Source organism: Blennius ocellaris, assembly GCF_963422515.1.
Source record: "Blennius ocellaris genome assembly, chromosome: 18".
Classification (NCBI taxonomy): Eukaryota; Metazoa; Chordata; class Actinopteri; order Blenniiformes; family Blenniidae; genus Blennius; species Blennius ocellaris.
In genome coordinates, this window is record NC_137667.1 from 18,994,326 (window position 1) to 19,015,500 (window position 21,175).

The window sequence follows — 21,175 nt, forward strand, 5'->3', positions numbered from 1 at the left end:
GAAATCAAGCGTAAGATACTTTAATTGATCATAACTCGTTGAATACCGAACTGATCTTCACCTGGTTTTCTTTCCTGCAAACGTCATACATGGCGTTCTGATACAGGACACATGGTTTGGAGTATTTTGTTGTTTATAGTGGAATAAACAGTAATGGAATGTTCTGATTGTAATCTATGAGAGCTAATTTATAAAACACAACACACTCACACACACACACACACACACACACACACACACACACACACATACACAACTGGATAGACGACTCCCAATTAGACGACTTATTATAATAAGTGAATTATTTGTAACATTTCAGTGACCTAGGGTGAATAGTAATGTATTTCTACACATAAAGACACACAGTTCCCTTGAAAAAGTAGCTGAACAGCTAAAAATCGCAGCTGGGGAAGAAAAAAAAACAAAAGAAGGTCCCGATGTCGGGCTAAAAACAAGTTTTATAAAGACACATAAAGCAGCTCATGAAAGGCTGTTCTTGTAACATGTTTGGCTTTTAAATGACTGAACCTCATTCTAATGTTCAACACTTTTTCCATTTCTAGAATGAACATTATCAAAGATCTGGATGATCTTGTGGACCAATATCACACACCAGACCCGCTCCAGATTCTTGAAGAAGAACAAGATCTCCTGCCGGAGTATGTGGTTATACATTCTGTTGTTTTTAATTCATGCGGTATTCTTTAACTTACCCTCAGTTTATTGGCTGTAGTTTACATCTGAGACGTGGGAAAATACATATTTAACACAGTGTGTTTTTACTCAGCATTAGTTGTTGTAACAGTTATTTAATTGTGGTTTATGTTCATTAGAAGTGTGATCAGTTGTATTTGGTATTGCTGTGAAATCATAAAGGCAAATCTTTTCTGATGTTAACAACTATTAGTTCCAGTGTTTCTATCATTTTTCTTGTAACGTCGTTGAACCTCATCCTAATGTTCAACTCTCTTTCTGTCTCCAGAACGGAGCTTGATGAGAAACTCCAGGTTTTCTGGAGGGATGTTTCTCCCCAGAACTCGTCCAGTCAGTGATGAACGAAGGAGGTGACATAGCAGACGTCTCCTCCACCCTGCTGAGGAGAACCCTGCACCCTCTGCAGCAGCCGTCCTCCCTCAGCCGGACCGCGGTCCAACAGGAGGACACAGCCAGTGGAGGACCGAGGGAGCAGCTCCTCAAATGTCTCAGTGTCCTGTCCCCTCCAGCTCCAGGTGACTTCACCTGTCCCCTTGTGGCTCTGAGGACACTTCTGGCTGTTTGTACCGACATGAACATCATGACATTCAGCTTGTTTCCCAGAGCTTTACTTCAGCTGTTAGAGTGTAACACCATAACATCCTGTTACATGTTGATTTATGTTTGAACTCTTCCTCAATGCTTGCTCTGAACATTTGTTGTTGGTGCCTGCAGAAAACGAAAGCGTTACCGCCAAAATGATGAGCAGAGGCCATATATTAAAAAGCCAGCAAATGCCTTCATGTTGTTCTTGAAGGAGCAGAGGTCCATTGTAACAGCGGAGCTGGGCCTCACAGGGAGCACTGCTGTCCATTCAGAAGTGGGAAAGAGGGTAAGTTGTCTGCTCCTACATGTTGGAGACACAAATTCATTACTCATGTTTAGAAGCTGACTTGTCTTTGTGGGTGTGTGTGTGTGTGTGTGTGTGTGTGTGTGTGTGTGTGTGTGTGTGTGTGTGTGTGTGTGTGTGTGTGTGTGTGTGTGTGTGTGTGTGTGTGTGTGTGTGTGTGTGTGTGTGTGTGTGTGCTGACAGTGTGCTGTCGTCTCTCCACAGTGGAAGTCGTTATCCAAAGAGGAGCAGGCCAAATATTACCAGCAGGTGAGAGCAGAGGTGAAGCTTCATGAGGAAAAATACTTCTACCTCCTCTAACTATGTATGAACTCTCTCCTCGCCTGAAACTCAGAAATGTTCACAAGACGTCACTCAAACTGCTCAAAATGTGTTTTGAAAAAAAAAAAATCCATTTGGTTATTTAAGTATTTTCTGTTTTTAGGGGAGAAAAAGAGCACGAAGGAGAGGTGCCACCAAGAATCAGGCTCTAAACCCTCCACCTCCACAACTGCCTGTTAAACTCCACCTACTACTGGATGAACAATCTGGCCGGATTCACCTCTTCCAGCCACGTCCAGCCCTGGTTCACCCCGACAGAGACTGGACTGCTCCCTGCTGCCGCCCCACAGCAACCACGACCCTCCACCCAGAAGTAACAATGAAAACAACTCACTTTCATTCTATCATTTGTTTTTATCACCACGCGTTTCCTCCAGGTTCTCTGGTTTCCTCCACACAGAACATCTGGTTTTGCTTCTAGTGTATTTCTACTAAGAGTCGTCGCTTCAGCTTCACTGAAGATGTTTTCTCATCTACTTTCCTGTTTTAATTTGAATGCAGCATCATTTTGCTTGGTAAACAACCTTCAATAGATATGGGATAAACCTTGGGTCAGCAGGAAGTTCATTTGAATCCTGTAAATGTCAATTGGAATGGTCAATACTTGAATGTATTGAATGGGAATCACAATAAAGTCATGATGACTCCTGGTATTTGTCCCGGGACGCCAGCCGGCCAGTTGACCACCGGGAACGTCGTATTTCTTAATCAACATTTGTATCGGAGGAGTTTACGCCATGTAACGAATGTAAAGTGCATTGCTGTCATAAAAGGGATTTCTCCTCATCTGTTCAACTTTTTTTATTTAATGAAATACAGTTTTTGTTTATTTATTAAATACACGAATTATAAGTAAAAAAAAAAAAAAATTCCTGTTGAAGTTCCCTGTACCATTGACTGACAGGTACTCAGTTTAACAAAGTAATTTATTTGATGCATTACTACAGAGTGTGTAGGGTGATCACATTGTTGTGATAGCACTTTGTGACAGTTTGGAGGGGGCAGGTGTGGGAAGGTTTTTGTTAGGGGTGCCAGCCAGGTCTCTCTTTCCTGACCTTTACTATGTTTTTAGTCAGTTCGGTCCTTTAGTAAGGTAATACATATTAAATGTATACCCTACTGATGTGTATAATCCAAACAAAGTAAACACAGAACACTGATTTAAGAAAAAAAATGCTGTATTTGTTCATTCAAACTCAAATAGTCCCAATCAAAAAAAAAAAAGAAAAATGCAGGAAAAATGCAGTTCAATTCATCAAAAGAAAAATGACTCCCAATGGAAGAAGGGAAAACTCTTCAGAAGCAAAATAAATAATACCTGTGTGGGAATGGTGGATCTGCAGTGTCTGGATAAAGGGGATGTCCGTGAACGTCGGGGAGGAGGAACCCACAGCTGGACGTAAACACGTTACAGGAGGATTTACGTCTCACAAATGAGCAGATCTCCGACGCGTCCGCTTCTCCCTGCGTTCCCTCAACGCTGCCCGGTGAGGCGGAGATTGTAAAAGCATCACCTCTCAGAACCAGCTTGCTCGGCGCACCAGTCATGATTACGGGAGGCCACACTGGCTGTCACAACTTCCACCAGGTGGCGTAATAATAATGGACAGCCGTGAAGGTTAGTGACGTCTGTCGTGGTGAAAAGACGAGAAATGTGATCAAATGTAGTTGATTTCTCTCACTTCCCCCTGCGGCTCTAACCACTGATATCATGTCAAATATCACAAGGTTTGAATGTAAATCAAAGGAAAAGAGGAACTGAAGGTAAACGGCTGCCAGGTGAATAAAGAACCAACCAAACACTAAAACTGGACTTTACTGTGGTTCTACAACATCCAGAACATTCCTAGTTGGGATCTGGGTTCTAGATGATTTCAAGTTGTTCCAGCAGATTATTACTTTGGTAACTTCCATGATCTGTTTCCCTTTTCAGCCATCCTGAGTTTCCCGGAACGCTCTGATGAGCCGGCCCTTTCAATGTTGGAGCCAGAAGGAATTGTGGGGCAGCAGGATCTGGTCTCCTTTGGTAAAGGAAGCATCAGTGTTTCCTAGGCTAAAGGAGGCTCTAAAGGAAGCATCAGTGTTTCCTAGGCTAAAGGAGGCTCTAAAGGAAGCATCAGTGTTTCCTAGGCTAAAGGAGGCTCTAAAGGAAGCAACGAGCCTCCTTTCCTTAACTTAGTGAGAATTCCAACCCTCCTTATCATGGCCGCCACTTAAAAATGTCTGGGGTTAAGGAGAAGTGGATAGGAAAGGAGATAGGAGGGACTGTGAGGAGATTCAACAGATTCAACCTCTTTATAGTTTCTTCTTCTGATCTCTACTTCTGCTAAGCACTTGCATTTCATCGTTGTCAATGCAACTGTAGTTTTAATGTAAAAGCACTTTAAACTGAGAGTGGCAGAGAGGTGAGGCAGTGAACCCGAGTCCCCTCAGATGCTTCATCATCTCTCTGTCTACAAAGGAGGAGCTGCTGGACACACGGGTGACAGGTGGAGGAGACAGTTGTACATGGAAGAGCCTGAAAGAGGCTGCGTGTAGTTTTGGTCTAGTTTTCCTTTAATTTAATAAAAGTATGGCGTGCCTCTGTGGGAGAGCCCAAATGTGGCAAGTGCAACTTTATAAAAGTGCTATAGAAATAAAGTTATTATCAGTTGTTACACCACCTTGTTTGAAAATAATGTTTTACGCCAAAAGGGTGCTCCTTGTTTTATTTATAGCAATAAGGTGACGAAAAATGTCAGTAAGTTACAGAAAACATTTGGTAAACACAACCTTTGCTTTGTGCTGTTGTTCCACAAGAGCTGAACTGGGAGGTGTCACTGTGCTGCCTGCTTACAATCACAGCAGTTTGCACACAGAGGTTCAGGTTTCAAGTCCAACTCCAGGAGAAAAGAAGCCTGCTGATGTTGCTGCATTCCCTCTGTGGGCAGGCGCCATTATTTACTCCCTCTTTCATCCTGTGAAGAGACAACAAGCAGCAGCTGAAGCAGAGCACGCCGTCGGTGGAACCGTTTACCACTTCGGTAGCTGAATCCGTACCTTGATGATGTCGGCCAGCTGCTGCAGCGTCTGCTCGTAGCGCAGCTCCATGCTCTGGAGGCTCGACGGTTTGACGAGCTGCCTCTCAATCCCTGCGCTTCCTGCGTCCTCCACCATCTGAAGGAAGCTCTTCTCCTAGGAGGAGAGGGCCACAAGGTCCCATCAGTCTGAGTCTGGACATAGTCTGGATATACAATCTGGATATACAGTCTGGATATAATCTGAATACAATCTGAAAATAAATTCAGAATACAGTCTCAATATAGCCTGAACATAGTCTGGACACTGTCAGGGGACAGCCAACATGGCTGCCATTAGTACTGCTGACCTCTGACCTCTGGGGAACTAGACGTGGCGTCGTACCTGAACACTCAGGAGTTTTCTCTAGACGTGGTGGTGTACCTCAGTGTTTTTCAACCACTGTGCCGCGGCGCACTGGTGTTTCCGCGAGATATAGTCAGGTGTGCCGTGGGAAATTATCCAATTTCACATTTTTTTCTAAAAATCATTTGCTCTCACAGCCGTTGTCAGCTGTGAGAGCAGTGTGCAGAGTAATCATGTATAAATACTCTTCACCACTAGATGGCAGCACAGAACTTTTCTGTTGAAATGGAAACTTAACAGACGTCGGTCTGGTTAATCTCCACCACCTGCTGCTCCCATCTTGTATCAAAATACTGTGTCAGTGACAGTGATGGATACGTTTTTGAAAAGGAAGAATGTGAACCAGGATCTCAGCTCTTCATCCATCAGGTCCAGGTTTCACACTGAGTGAGTCAAAATAAAAAAAAGAAATTGGGAAATACTTTTTTCTGTATTTATTTGATTCCTGTTGATAAAGCATTGATGAGAATGACTTTATATTGTTAATAGAGGCTACAGAGTTGACCATTTTAACATTTTCGGGTGGTGGTGTGCCTCCAGATTTTTCCAAACAAAAAAGTGTGCCTTGGCTCAAAAAAGGTGGAAAAACACTGGTGTACCTGAACCCTCAGTAGTTTTCTCTAGACGCGGCGTCGTACCTGAACACCGAGCAGGAAGGTGAAGGCCAGGCCGGCTTTTCCGGCTCTCGCTGTTCTTCCGATCCTGAGTGGAGACCCCAGGAACAGAGGGATTACTTTACACTTCCGTCACACGTCGGAGAGGAAGGAGTGTTTGAGAGTTCACCTGTGAATATACGCCCTGACGTACTGCGGCGCATCATAATTGACGACACACTTGACCCCGGTGATGTCGATGCCCCTGGCGGCAGCGTCAGTGCTGATCAGCCTTCGGGAGCAAAGCTCAGGTTAGACCACTGCCCCTCTGCAGCCTTACCGGAAACCAGTGATCCCACTTCCTGGACTCACAGCTGGATGGTCCCCTGCTCAAAGTCCTTCAGCGCCTTCTTCCTCTCAGCAGTAGAGAGGCGGGAGGAAAACTCCGCCACCCGAATCCCTCCGAACAGCTGCACCAGCAGGAAGAGTCTGGGAGGGAAAGGAGAGGAGACGATTGGACGGAGGCCCACTGGACCCTTCGGCCTGGTTCACACTTCCTCCCACCTGTGGGCCGTCTCTTTGGAGTTGGTGAAGCAGAGGATGGGGCGGAGCTTCAGGCGGAGGAGGAAGTGGAGGATGAGGAGGGGCTTCTTACTCAGGGTACAGGGCACATAGTACTCCTACAAACACAAGCACAGTCCAATGATTCTCATCCACTGCGCCGCTTCAGACAAAATACACTTTTAGAAACGAGCTGCTGCCTGAATGTGTGATATTGTATTAATATGCATTTTCCTTTTCTTTTTACTTTACTGGCTATAGAAATATCTGATATTATATTTCTGCCAATTAATCAGTGTTGGGGTGTGTGTGGGTGGAGCTGCATCCCAGCAGCTCAGCCTGCTAACAGCTAACACCAGAGGTCTCAACTCCTCTTCTGACCGACCGCCAGGACCAGAACCTCCCCGGAACCAGAGGCCAGAACCCAGCGTCTGATCTCTCATCAACCAGGGACTCCATCACAGACTGAGTGTTCTGTAGCAGGAGGTGCTAACTGCTACAGAACCCAGCAGCTCCTCTTCAAGCTTTACTGTTAATTCTGGTAATTGTAATGAATTTAACTATTAATTCAAATTGAGTATATCTTATTAGACTGATATAATTGAATAGGCTATCATTTCCTGTTAAACAGGTGGAGCTCTAGCGGTATGTGATACAGACCAGATTAAATATCCAATAACATAGTTAATAACTATCTTTGATAATTATTAATCATTATTCAGCGCCAAACTTCCAAAACCCAACATAGATGGTACCCCTCGTGTGGACTGCGCCACATGAATGGTCCGAAGTGATCCTTACGAGGTAAGAAATCCCTACAGTGTGCTGCTGTAACAAAGTATTAATAAAGTGCCTCTCTGCTCAATTCTTTACCGTCACTCTCACAGGATCCAGGATGAGTGTTTTCCCTCAATGCAACGTCTTGACTGTTGAACTTCAAGAGACTCCAAGCAAAGAATGAAAGTTTTATATATCAGATTCATTAGTGCCTCCATTACTGCTCCAAGTTCACATCATTAGTGTTTTACACAATTGTAACATGAACTGCTAGGATATCATGTGAACGAAAGACAACTACATTTTTTTGGCCAAAAATAAAAACTGCAATTTGCAAAAATAACAGCAAAGAATGTGTAGATGAAGATGACGTTGGTAGATGGCAGCTTGAAGCCTCCCCATCAAAAACACAGTAATATATCCAAGTTATTTGGGACAAAGAGGCAGAAGCACCAAACTAATTTGGTAGAGATATAAAATGTAAAGAAATGCAGGACGTGTGGTCCTGAGGAGGACGTGTGGTCCTAAAGGAGGACGTGTGGTCCTGAGGAGGACGTGTGGTCCTAAAGGAGGACGTGTGGTCCTAAAGGAGGACGTGTGGTCCTGAGGAGGACGTGTGGTCCTAAAGGAGGACGTGTGGTCCTGAGGAGGACGTGTGGTCCTAAAGGAGGACGTGTGGTCCTGAGGAGGACGTGTGGTCCTGAGGAGGACGTGTGGTCCTGAGGAGGACGTGTGGTCCTAAAGGAGGACGTGTGGTCCTAAAGGAGGACGTGTGGTCCTGAGGAGGACGTGTGGTCCTAAAGGAGGACGTGTGGTCCTAAAGGAGGACGTGTGGTCCTAAAGGAGGACGTGTGGTCCTAAAGGAGGACGTGTGGTCCTGAGGAGGACGTGTGGTCCTGAGGAGGATGTGGGGTCCTAAAGGAGGACGTGTGGTCCTAAAGGAGGACGTGTGGTCCTAAAGGAGGACGTGTGGTCCTAAAGGAGGACGTGTGGTCCTAAAGGAGGACGTGTGGTCCTAAAGGAGGACGTGTGGTCCTAAAGGAGGACGTGTGGTCCTAAAGGAGGACGTGTGGTCCTAAAGGAGGACGTGTGGTCCTGAGGAGGACGTGGGGTCCTAAAGGAGGACGTGTGGTCCTGAGGAGGATGTGGGGTCCTAAAGGAGGACGTGTGGTCCTAAAGGAGGACGTGTGGTCCTAAAGGAGGACGTGTGGTCCTGAGGAGGACGTGTGGTCCTGAGGAGGACGTGTGGTCCCGAGGAGGATGCCCTCACCGTCAGGCCCTGGGGGAAGTCGTAGCGTCGCTGCGTGTCGGAGTCTCCTGCGCTGGAGCTGAAGAGTCGAGGCTGATGCAGGCCGAGCTGCTGCAGCTTCTCGGGGTTCTGAGTGAGCGTGGCTGAAAACAACAGCTTCTGCAGGGGCATCGGGGGCGGGGCCAGGCTGCAGGAGCAGAGAGACTGTTACTGCAGGCTCCCAACCAGCTCAAACACAGAATAAAACCTGTTCCTGCAGTTTTCAACCACGTGACTGCAGCTCAAACACAGAGAATAAAATCAACCTGTTAATGCTCCTGATTAATGCTCCCAATATTGGTTAATGGTCCTAATGCTGTGTTAACTTTTGCTGCTGCGGTCTCCAGACCGAGGTCGGGAGACGAAGGGGAGACCAGCTTGCCCCCGGTCCAAAGCTTCAGTTAACTCCCTTCCTTTACAGCCGCTGAAAACAGGACAGGAAACTCCGTTTCCGAGATGCACGCTTGTTCCCTTTATTTGCCGGTTTGTTTTTCCAATGTATGCAGCTTCTTGCTGGACAGTTCCTATCAGCACGCTCGCTCCCTCCCACACACTGGTCAAGCGAGCCAGGAACCGCCCCCACATTGTTAAAGGGGCCAGGCAGCTGGTTAATGCTCCTATTAGTTAATTCTCCCAATGCTGGTTAATGCTCTCAATGTCTGCTAATGCTCCTGATGCTGGCTAATAATGGTTAATGCTCCTTCTTATTATGACTATTTGGATATCTGCCGATACCGATACCATTCCGATACCAGAGCTGTTTGCTTGATTATTATAAACAGGATGCTTTTACTTTTTCCAAGAGAAAAAATACAAAAACCTTGCAAAGAACAAGTGAAAAACACTGAAGATTACCTGCCATTAGTAACGCAATCTTTAAAAAGATGAAAATATTAAGGCTCTCGACAGGCTAAATAGTGCAAAAAAATCTAATAAATAAAAGGCTATATATCTCAACACTGCCTCGATCAAATGATGTCAAAGAAAAAAACCCAACTGAATGATTACCTCTCTTATAATTTATAAAAGAAATGTCTTAATGTGCATCAATCAATGCAGTGACTGTTAAACTCGGCATTGCTCCATAAATCAGTGGTGAAACTTCCAGAGGATGAGAGACCTTCTTTAAGGAGACGTTGGGTGTGACAGTACACTGTGTGGAGCTCTGGCGGGGCTACGTCAGTATAATGTTTACGTCCACGTGAGAGAGAGTCGATGGAACCCGGTGTCTTCCACCACTGAGAGAGGCTGGTCATCTCGTCCCATGAATTCAATGATTTTAGTAGTATTCTTCTGACCGTCACGCTCGTGAGGACGAGCGTTGCCAAGCGTGGGCTGCGTTGGTTGCCGTGGGCCTCGAAAACTCACCGTACTCCGTCAAGTGTTTGTTCTTCAAATGTCGGATCATGTTTGTTGTGTTGAAGACTTTTAACCTGCTTCTCCCGCCACGTAGTTTTTTCATGGCAGGATGCAAACTTTACATCACTCTCACAGATCTTAAAAGTTCCACACGGCCGACATGTTTGTTGTTGATGTTCGCAGCCACGCGCCTACGCAGTGTGAAGGAAAGGGGGCGGTGGATTTTGTGACCAGCGATGAAAGGCATTAATCGGGAAAAGCCGATCACATATTTTTCACGGAGATCGGCCGATAATTATTGCTGGCCGATCGATCGGAGCACCACTGGTTAATACATATTCAAACCTTTCAAGACAAGGTCAAGACGAGGTCAGGCACGGTGTCGTGAATAGTCACTAAAAGTGACTTTGCTTCCTCACTGACTCACCTTGCTGCAGTGATGTACGCCAGCTCCGTCCTCCTGAACATGGTGCCCGGTCTGGACCCCGGTCCGGTCTGTGACCCGGTCCCCGGTCCCGTCCCAGGTCTGTACACTGCCTTCACAACCTGACCGAGCCAGGACTGGTGCATGCTGTCAATCATCCTGTCTGCCTCATCGATAATCTGAGGAGACATGAGAAGTTTGAGCAGAGTCTCATACAGCAATGTCTCATACTGAGTGTCTCATACAGAAATGTCTCATACTGAGTGTCTCATACAGAAATGTCTCAAATAGCAGAGTAGGGAAGCACTGAGCCACGTTTTTTAACTTCCGATCCCCATGTCTGAATGTGACTATCTGCCGATACCAATACTATTCCGATATGAGAGCTGTTTGCTTTAATGTTATTATCATTATTGTTGATTTTATATGAGGCTGTAATAAACTCCTCTCTAGAGTAAAGTATGAAATGTAGGGATGTTTGCATGTATTCTCTCTAAAGGCAACTTGAGGTTAGTAGAAGGTCAGAAAAAGAAGCAGTACAAAGTATTTTAGTTCCATGTGGACAATGTGGGGGTCCGAGTGACGTCATCATCTCATAAGAAACTAGTTCTATCTTTAAAACCTCACGATCACTTTATTAATCTGGAGAAATTCTTTATCAATGCAGCTCCAACCAGTGGGACTATCTTCATGGAGTTAAGCGTGGAGGACGCAGCTTCATGGAGGTGTGAATCGCCTGCTACAGGGAGGAGCTGCTGGTCAGTGTTCTGATGTCAGAGCTGTTCTCCTCGGCGAGCTGACTTTTAAAACAGTGATGCCTGGCAGCAGAGCGCCACCTGCTGGACAACGGCTTTACAAACATCCAGGTCAACGCTTTGTGGTGTTTTGAGCGTAAAATACGTCCAAACAGCGACATGTTGTCATGAACAGTTAGATAGCACAGTGCCTCTACGTTAGACTCCTCGCTGGCTGCAGAGTGTGGAATGGATTTCCTGACTCATGACTCCACGTCTCATTGAGACCCGCTTCCGTTCAGGAAATCCAGTCCACAGTTTGCAGCCAGCGAGCGGAGCAGCGGCAGGGAAACACTGTGGAGTCGTTTCAGCAACAGTGAAGCACGACGAGGCTTCATGGATCGGAAATCTCCACAGGTTGGATCGGAAATTTCCAATCCGTGAATGACGTTGGTATTGAAATGCCATACCGATACTGGATAGGATTAGTCCCCTTCCTATAGCAGAGTGTCTCATAGAACAGAGTGTCTCATAGAGCAGTGTCTCATGCAGTGGGGTGTCTCATGCAGCAGAGTGAGAGAACTCACCAGAAACCGGAGGTGTTGCAGACAAAAGCTGGAGTTCTTGTTGATGTGATCCACCAGTCGACCAGGAGTCGCCACCACGATGTCCGCTGCACTGCGTCTCACGCCCCCCCTGGAGGAAACACCATCATTTAAACACACATCCAACCATCATTCATCCATCAATCTTCTTAACCACTCAATCTGTATAGAGGGAAGGATTGACGGTAACACAGTCTACTGGGAACACGTGGGGAAGGTTTAACGGTAACAACACGACCAGCTCTGTTGGATGACCCTGACAGTGGAGCAAACACAAGGAAATGCAGACTTCATGAACAAGTGAAGTTTAGCTGATTAACGAACATGAATGGATGAATATTGAGCACCTGTCCTCGGTGAGAGCCGCCTGTTCCGCAGCGAAGGACTTCTGCCCGGACACCACGGCCACTCGGAGAGACGTTCCCTCAGTGTACGACGTAAAGACTTTGTAGACCTGCCGAGGAACGCGCCGTCAGTCTGCAGTGACGCTCCGGCTCGGAGGCAGAATGTGGCGGAGGGTCATACCTGCTGAGCCAGTTCCTTGGTGGGCAACACGGCCAGAGCCCGGACTTCACACACCACCCGCTGCATCAGGACCTGACAGAGACAAAGTCTCGATTTCAAGGGGAAGTCGACTACTATTAAGTCTACTATCAATTGGGTTAGAGACAGGCCGGGACTAAGGCGGGCCAAGACGGTACGGTAAGGAGGAGTGGGGCAGGCCGGGATGGCACAGTAAGGCCAGGCGTGCCGGTAGGTTATGGTAAGGCAGAGTGTTCTGTTCAGTGGAAACGGGTCTAAATGGCTCTCAGAGTGTTGAAGTTTGTCGCCCTCTGGTGTTCATGAAAGCCTGAGTAAGTGGCTGCAGAAGAATAGAGATTCAGAACTGACCAGCACAGACTAAAGTGAGCTACAAGAGATCACTCAGATCACAAACTTAAAACTGCTGAGTCAGAGAGCTAATGGAGTGAGCCTCAAAGCCTCGTCAGCCCACATTCCAATGGAGCCACCTGCAGTTGAAAAAAACTCTTCATGAAAATATGAGGGGAATAGATTTAACAGTTGTTGTGCTGACCTGTATGACCGGTAGAACGAATGAAAGAGTCTTTCCACTTCCTGTGGGCGCCGACACACAGATGTCTCTGGGCCTGGAGCCCCCCGGTCCCATCAGGACTCCCTGCTGGGCCCCCTCCAAGATGGCCGGGATGACCTCTGCTTGCACTGCAGGAACATCAACACAACTCAAACGTCTGTAGGCCTTTTGAAAACAAGATGCTTAATATCTGGATGCGTATTCACCTGGAAACAGGTGCTGGATTTGGTTCCTCTGCAGGACTTTCTGGAGTGGAGGACTCAGTCCTACGACGTCGCCGAGCGGGACCAGGTGGCTCCTAATGTCTCTGTGGATGATGTCCGGCTCAGCGAGCCACCGAGGGAGGACTCTGGACACCTGAGAGGATGGCAGTGTGAGGTACACCTGAGAGGACCATGGTGAGGTACACCTGAGAGGACCAGGGGGAGGTACACCTGAGAGGACTAGAGTGAGGTACACCTGAGAGGACCATGGTGAGGTACACCTGAGAGGACTAGAGTGAGGTACACCTGAGAGGACCATGGTGAGGTACACCTGAGAGGACTAGAGTGAGGTACACCTGAGAGGACCATGGTGAGGTACACCTGAGAGGACCAGAGTGAGGTACACCTGAGAGGACCAGAGTGAGGTACACCTGAGAGGTCTAGAGTGAGGTACACTAGAGAGGACCATGGTGAGGTACACCTGAGAGGACCAGAGTGAGGTACACCTGAGAGGACCATGGTGAGATACACCTGAGAGGACTAGAGTGAGGTACACCTGAGAGGACTAGAGTGAGGTACACCTGAGAGGACCAGAGTGAGGTACACCTGAGAGGACCAGAGTGAGGTACACCTGAGAGGACCATGGTGAGATACACCTGAGAGGACTAGAGTGAGGTACACCTGAGAGGACTAGAGTGAGGTACACCTGAGAGGACCATGGTGAGGTACACCTGAGAGGACTAGAGTGAGGTACACCTGAGAGGACCATGGTGAGGTACACCTGAGAGGACCAGAGTGAGGTACACCTGAGAGGACCAGAGTGAGGTACACCTGAGAGGACCATGGTGAGGTACACCTGAGAGGACCATGGTGAGGTACACCTGAGAGGACTAGAGTGAGGTACACCTAAGAGGACCATGGTGAGGTACACCTGAGAGGACTAGAGTGAGGTACACCTGAGAGGACCAGAGTGAGGTACACTAGAGAGGACCATGGTGAGGTACACCTGAGAGGACCAGAGTGAGGTACACCTGAGAGGACCATGGTGAGGTACACCTGAGAGGACCATGGTGAGGTACACCTGAGAGGACCATGGTGAGGTACACCTGAGAGGACCATGGTGAGGTACACCTGAGAGGACCATGGTGAGGTACACCTGAGAGGACCATGGTGAGGTACACCTGGATACACCAGAACTTCCCATCCCTCATTTAAATGTGATTTGCATATTCAAAAGCGTGGCCCTGGAGGAGTCAAGTACACACGTCTGTGATGTTTTTGTGTACAACACGTTCTGGATTTGACGTTTCAATCACATGGTTGCTGGTTCAGTTCTCCAACTCTTGGGCAACAACATGGAAACCTCTATTAGTACTGGTCACCTCTAGTGTGTGTGTGTGAAGTGTTTTAACTAGAAACAAGTGGAACAGCAGTACCTTCTGCACTGGTTTACTTTGAAATCCTCCCAGAACCGTGAATCCAGTGGGAACACTCGTCTTCTCTGAATCCTCGCTTCCTCTCCTGGCTCCGCCTTCACCGCCGCCATCTTCACCTCCACCTTCACCGCCGCCATCTTCACCTCCACCTTCACCGCCGCCATCTTCACCTCCGCCATCTCCGCCGCCTTCACCTCCGCCCTCACCGTCGCCTTCACCTCCGCCCTCACCGCCGCCACTCGCAACAGGATCTGAAACTGAACACAACAGTCAAACCCTCCAGGTTCGTAGTAAAGGCCGAGCTGGTTTGAAGTCCTACAGTGAAAATGTCTTCATGTGTTCATCAGCAGAGTTGGGTAGTAACAGATTACATGCAACGGCGTTACGTAATTAGGATACCAAAAAAATGTAACTGTAATCCATTACAGTACATAAAAAATGTGTAATCTCATTACTATTTGGATAAAAACTGTGATTACTGAGCAGGATTATAATAGAAAATCAGATGAATAAACTAGAACTGCAGTGTCACATGATCCGTCCACTGGCATTGTGACACTTCCTGACGCGTTGCCATGGATACTGCAGCCAGTTGCTCTCATCACTATGTTTTAAAGTGGGAGGAGTCTCTTCCCCTCTCTGTACAATGCTAATGACGCCTCCCAGCAGTGAAAGTGACGTGAACGTCCAGGAAGTCAACGTCTCACCTGAAGAAACATCTGGTAGGATAAAACCTGCTCACTTTACTGAAACACACCTGGACTCTGTCAACTAGTTCTATTAGCTCATAACCTGCCAGTAACCTGCCAATACCAGTACTGGTGCTGATGGTAGGAAGACGTTCTCTATACATTTAGAGGATCTCATGTTTTAGGGATTCATTGGGGCGACACTACCATAACCTTTTTTTGTTTTTTGTTAGGTCTGCTAGTTGTCTGAGTAGCAGGTTGTTCAGTTATTATCAATCAGTGATTCATGCTGCCAGATACAACCTCTCATCTAACATTCATATTTAGTCTGGGGGAAAAAACAACATTAAAACCAATGAGGGAACGGAACGGAATGGAACGGAACGGAACGGAACGGAACGAGGGAGAGAGAGAGACAGAGACAGAGACAGAGAGACAGAGAGAGAGAGAGAGACAGAGAGAGAGAGAGAGAGAGAGCCAGAGACAGAGAGAGAGAGAGAGAGAGACAGAGACAGAGACAGAGACAGAGAGAGAGACAGAGAGAGAGACAGAGAGAGAGAGAGAGAGAGACAGAGACAGAGCGAGAGAGAGAGACAGAGCGAGAGTTTTGTAAAAGATGAGCACATTTTCTTGACTAGAAATTAAAAGCTTTATTTGTATTGTAGTTTTGATTCTTTAAAAAAATTTAAAATCAGTGTTGGACACCTGATTGTTACTGAGTTTTGATTTAGTTCAAAACTTGTTCAGTGTAACTTGTGTATAAGACGTGTCAATACACTGAGCAGACCACACTTTCTATTCCTTCTTGTCTTTATTTCTTATGTTTGCTGGTGAAGTAATCCAAAAGGAACTTATAACTGTAACAGATTAGTTTTCAAGTAACCTTCCCAACCCTGTTCCTCAGTCCAGAGAATAGAAGTCCACACTGATCCTCACCCTGCAGTGGATGTTGACAGAAGTAAAGCTGCCGTTGTTTACAACATAAACGCAACACTTTAGTTTTTGCTCCCATTTTTCGTGAGCTGAACTCAGAGATGAACATTTTCTCGATACACAAAAGAGCCAGGAAAAGGACAGCAGGAACGTCCACCAGAGCTGCTGCCGTCCATTGAATGTTCATTTCTCTGCCATAAGTAAACATGTGATGCAGAGTCTCTCTAATTGGAGGACAGGAAGCCAAATTGAAGAAACAACAACAATACAGAGAAAACAGACGAATGAGAACCACTCCAATGTTCTGCTTTTAAATTCACAACCGTTTCTTTACTTTTTCTGGAAATGATCGACAGAAAACTGACACTGATTGTGAATTTTCTCCAATTTCACTTGAATGTAGTCGCAGAGGACTCCTGAGCGTACCTGAACGATTGTCCTCCATCTGCTGAAGATCTCTACCTTTTCTCTTCCTCCTCCTCCTCCTCTCCTCCCCCTCCTCCTCCTCCTCCTCACGGTGGATCTGGCTGAGATCTTCTGCTTTCCTCTTCCTGCGGCGCCGAGGCTCTTCATGGCCGTCATCACTGGTTGTGACGCGCTGCTGCTGGCGCTTCTCCTTGGCCTTCTGCTGCAGCCTGGTGAGCAACGCTTGAGAGCGAGACGCTCCGGACACATGCTGCTCCTCCTCGTCTCCCAAATACCTGCCCAGGTGAGGGGGGAGCAGACACCAGGTCAACAAGCACTTCCTTACAACGCTTGAAAGCTGGAGCGTCAACATTCTGCCCACGTATAGAACCAGACCCTCGAGAGGGTCATGTTCACGGGGGGCCGGTGGGGGAGGAGGGTCATGTTCACGGGGGGCCGGTGGGGGAGGAGGGACATGTTCACGGGGGGCCGGTGGGGGAGGAGGGACATGTTCACGGGGGGCCGGTGGGGGAGGAGGGACATGTTCACGGGGGGCCGGTGGGGGAGGAGGGACATGTTCAGGGACTCACTGTGTATCATGATTTTGGACTGTGAGGGAAAATGGAACACCGGGAGGAAAATCAAACATACGTGGAGAAGATGTAAACGCCTTTCTGGGCTGGGGGTGTGGCTCTCTCTGGGCTGGGGGTGTGGCTTTCTTTGGGTTGAGGGTGTGGTTCAATCTGGGCAGGGAGCGTGGCTTTCTCTTGGCTGGGGGTGTGGCTCTCTCTGGGCCGGGGGTATGGCTCTCTCTGGGCAAGGAGTGTGTCTCTCTCTGGGCTGGGGGACGTGGCTCTCTTTGGGCTGGGGGCGTGGCTTTCTCTAGGATAGGGGTGTGGCTCTCTCTGGGCAAGGAGTGTGTCTCTCTCTCTAGGCTGGGGGTGTGGCTCTCTCTGGGCTGGGGGTGTGGATCAATCTAGGCTGGGGGTGTGGTTCAATCTGGGCAGGGAGTGTGGCTCTCTCTGGGCTGGGGGTATGGCTCTCTCTAGGCTGGGGGTATGGCTCTCTCTAGGCTGGGGGTATGGCTCTCTCTGTGCAAGGAGTGTGGCTCTCTGGGCTGGTTCGCTGGGGCCTTCCTGGGTCAGGGTGGACGCTGGCCACCGGGGTGGCAGTGTCTGGGCCCGATGGCCTTGGGTCCCGGGTGTCACTGCAGGTCTACACACAACAGTTCCAACCACACTCAGTGGACAAAACTCACACACTCACACACACACACACACACACACACACACACACACACACACACACACACACACACACACACACACACACACACACACACACACACACACACAGACACAGACACAGACACAGACACACACACACACACACTTCCACTCCTCATCAATGAGATGTGCTGCTTGTATATTTGACACGTTTGGAAGTATCATTAAGTGTATTTGACACAAAAATCAACTTCTTGTCAATTTTTTAACAAAATATCCAGTACCACTGAAGATATGGACTCTCTATATTTGAATACCTTCTGGGTACGAGGCGGAAGATTCTAATTATGCGCCTTGTACATTATAGAGCTTTTAATCAAAAGTAAGTCCTAAAAATGTACTTCCACGCATTTGTTTACCATTAAGAGAATGGCAAACAAGGATAAACAAAGCCGTATGATACTATAATATACTATATATTATATATAGACATATACAAGCTGTATGAACAATATAGAAAACATCAATTAGAAATAACAATATGTAAAAGTACAGTGAACAGGATATATTTTCTCCAAAAACCATGGACGAGTTTTCCTCCAATCGATTAACACGAAGTACTTACCAGGTTAGAACCAGGCGGCACAACACAAACAGCTGAATTTCGGGGTAAAACCAGGAAATCAAACGTACCTTTGAACCAGAAACAGCGACATTCTGTTTCTTTACCATTAGATTAGCTTGATTAATAAGAAATTATCTGGTTCGAGTTAAATCCAGGCAGCAACTCTCTTCACGTGTAACCATCGTTCGTCGTGTACCGACGCATGCTGATGACGTCCCACGAGGGGGCTATGTTTAAAAAAAAAGAGCATAGACGACGCATGCTGGCACGGAGCAGGAAACACGGACGCCATCTTGGTCCGGTCGTTAAGTCCATTACACGAACGGCAGCAACAGGGAACCAAGACACCAGAGCACCGTGTCGAGTATTAATGGACAAATCGGCGGCCTGCAGAAAGCATGGCTACTTTTCACAGGCAAGATGTTTTAACGTTATCAATGAAAAACACTCCACCAGAGGGCACTCTTGGTTTGCAGATTGAGTCTGAAAGACTGGCAATGAAGTGTGTTTTTAAACATTTGTTGAACAGACAGTGCCATCTAGTGACTTCAGAAAATAAAGACAGAGGTTCATGAATCTTCATTGAAGCTTCATTTGGTCATCAACATGCTTGGAGGTGCACACAGATTTCTGCATTCAGGTTCACATCTAGGGGAACTTTTTACCAGGTAGATGAGAGTGACATTCATGAGGCCACTGACTGTGTTGACTGACCAGCAGCCCATGACCTTACCTGACCTTATAGACTGTCCCTTGACCGATGACCAGAGACGGCAACTGAGTTCCTTGTTCGGTAAACACCAGGGGGGGGTTTCGCCCTGGGTGTGGTTTTATGAAGGCCACACATAAAGCACAACTTAATACAATGCTACAATGAATGCTGTGACTGTGAAAGATTCCCACCCACTGCCCAGGGTGGATGACCTACTGGACGCACTGGCCGGGGCTACTTGGTTCAGTACGTTGGACTTTTCTGATGGACACTGGCAGGTTGAGGTAGCAGAGGAATACCGTGAGAAAACGGCCTTTACTCCCGGCCATGTTATCAGCCAGACGTGAACATATTACCCCTGTGCTGTCGTCTCTCCATTGGCTTCCAGTTCATTTCGGAATTGATTTTAAACTTCTGTTGTTTGTTTTTAATGCTATCAATAGCCTGGGTCCCTATTACCTGTCTGATATTTTAACTATACATGACCGTGGCAGGGCCCTGCGTTCTTCAGGTCAGCTTCTTCTAGACATTCCAAGGTGGAGATATAAACAGTGGGGTGACGCTCTCTTGCTGTTGCTGCTCCCAGACTGTGGAACAAACTGCCCCCCGACATTCGCACCACTACTGATCTCAGCCTTTTTAAATCAAAGCTGAAAACCCACTTTTTTAGGTTGGCTTTTAACTCTGCATAGGGCAGTGTATTTATTTTGTATGCTCTGTTTTTATGAATTTCTGGAAGGCTTCACCAACCTGCAGCACCGTCGCTCCTCCCACAGTCAGCACCTGTGTTTTATTTATTGTTTTTATGTATTATTCTTGTATTTGTTTCTTAATACATTGTTTTAATAGCTTTGTTGTAAAGTACTTTGGGTACCACTGGGTTATTGTAAAGGGCTATACAAATAAAATTTGATTGATTGATTGATTGATGCCCATGGGCCGAACCAATGCTCCTGCAACTTTCCAGAGGTTCCTGGAGCTGGTGCTTAAAGGTCTTCCCTGGCATATCTGCATGGTGTGTCTTGATGACATTTGAATGGTTTCACCCAGTTGAGTGGACTGTATTCAAGGAGCCTTTTAACATCACTTATGGCTCTGGGAGGACCTTTTGGGTGCGGAGGCCCGAGGCGAGAGCAATTGTGAATAACGACGGAGTGGAAGTTTATCAGCAAAACAAAGAGGAACAGTGACCTGGGGCCTGATTCATGAAGGATGCTTACCCATAAAACGGCCACCAGCAACGGCCTCGTCAGCCTCCACCTCCAACTCTGGAGTGACGGAGGGTAAAGGGCCTGCTGTGCTCTCATTGGTTAAAATAGTTAAAGTGGGTAGTCAAAGTGACGTGGTCGCTGTCCGTGGTGCTGAACTGATTTGACTTTGTCTTGTTTTATTATTGAGGCCATGTAGCCTCATGTTTTTGTTTTTCTCTTGGTTTGTTATACTTCATGTCTGTTTGGTGGACTTCAGAGTGACATCGTTGCTCTTCGTGGTGCGGAAGCTTTAAGCTGTTGAGAGCATGTGTATGTTGTGTAGAATGACTTTGTGATGAGCTTTATGATTTGGGTTTAAAGCTCCGCCCCCGGCCAGGCTCTGATTTGTTCCGCCGACACCAGTACCACCACCGGGCTGAGGAAGAAAACACAAACCCAGACGAGAAAATAAAGAGTGAAAACAGTCCGGCCGGTACAGACACGCCAAACAACTGTGACCTGGGCCGGCCAGCCGGCGACGGGGAAGCTCGGTCCTGGAACTGCTCCTGAGACACCAGGAGAGACATGGATGATGGAGAGGTGGAGGTGGAGGTGGAGGTGGAGGTGGAGGTGGAATGTTTATAGGAGGAGCAGAGGTCATTCATTACTAAAACTAATCTCCAGGACCCAGACGCCTCACCGTAGTTTCTAACTATTAATGAATCATTTACCTGCTCCTCCCCCCTCACAGCCAGCAGCAGCTCCTCCTCCTCCTCCTCCTCCTCCCCCTCACAGCCAGCAGCACCTCCTCCTCCTCCCCCCTCACAGCCAGCAGCACCTCCTCCTCCTCCTCCTCCTCCTCCTCCCCCTCACAGCCAGCAGCACCTCCTCCTCCTCCCCCCTCACAGCCAGCAACACCTCCTCCTCCTCCCCCCTCACAGCCAGCAGCACCTCCTCCTCCTCCTCCTCCTCCCC

At 47.5% G+C, this 21,175-nt stretch overlaps 1 protein-coding gene across 1 annotated transcript; it reads right to left on the reverse strand.

Moving 5' to 3' along the window:
• Positions 1 to 4,623: 4,623 nt before the first annotated feature.
• ddx51 (DEAD (Asp-Glu-Ala-Asp) box polypeptide 51) lies at positions 4,624 to 18,494 on the reverse strand. The gene is made up of 16 exons (XM_080514063.1): positions 18,367 to 18,494; positions 16,469 to 16,743; positions 14,421 to 14,677; positions 12,988 to 13,138; positions 12,764 to 12,909; positions 12,214 to 12,285; positions 12,036 to 12,142; positions 11,671 to 11,779; positions 10,353 to 10,528; positions 8,549 to 8,714; positions 6,505 to 6,620; positions 6,313 to 6,429; positions 6,131 to 6,232; positions 5,986 to 6,049; positions 4,964 to 5,098; positions 4,624 to 4,881 (listed from the first exon to the last, which is right to left on the reverse strand). Exons 1-16 carry the CDS (start codon positions 18,387 to 18,389, stop codon positions 4,861 to 4,863), a joined length of 2,037 nt encoding a protein of 678 aa, XP_080370189.1. The 5' UTR covers positions 18,390 to 18,494; the 3' UTR covers positions 4,624 to 4,860.
• Positions 18,495 to 21,175: the final 2,681 nt, after the last annotated feature.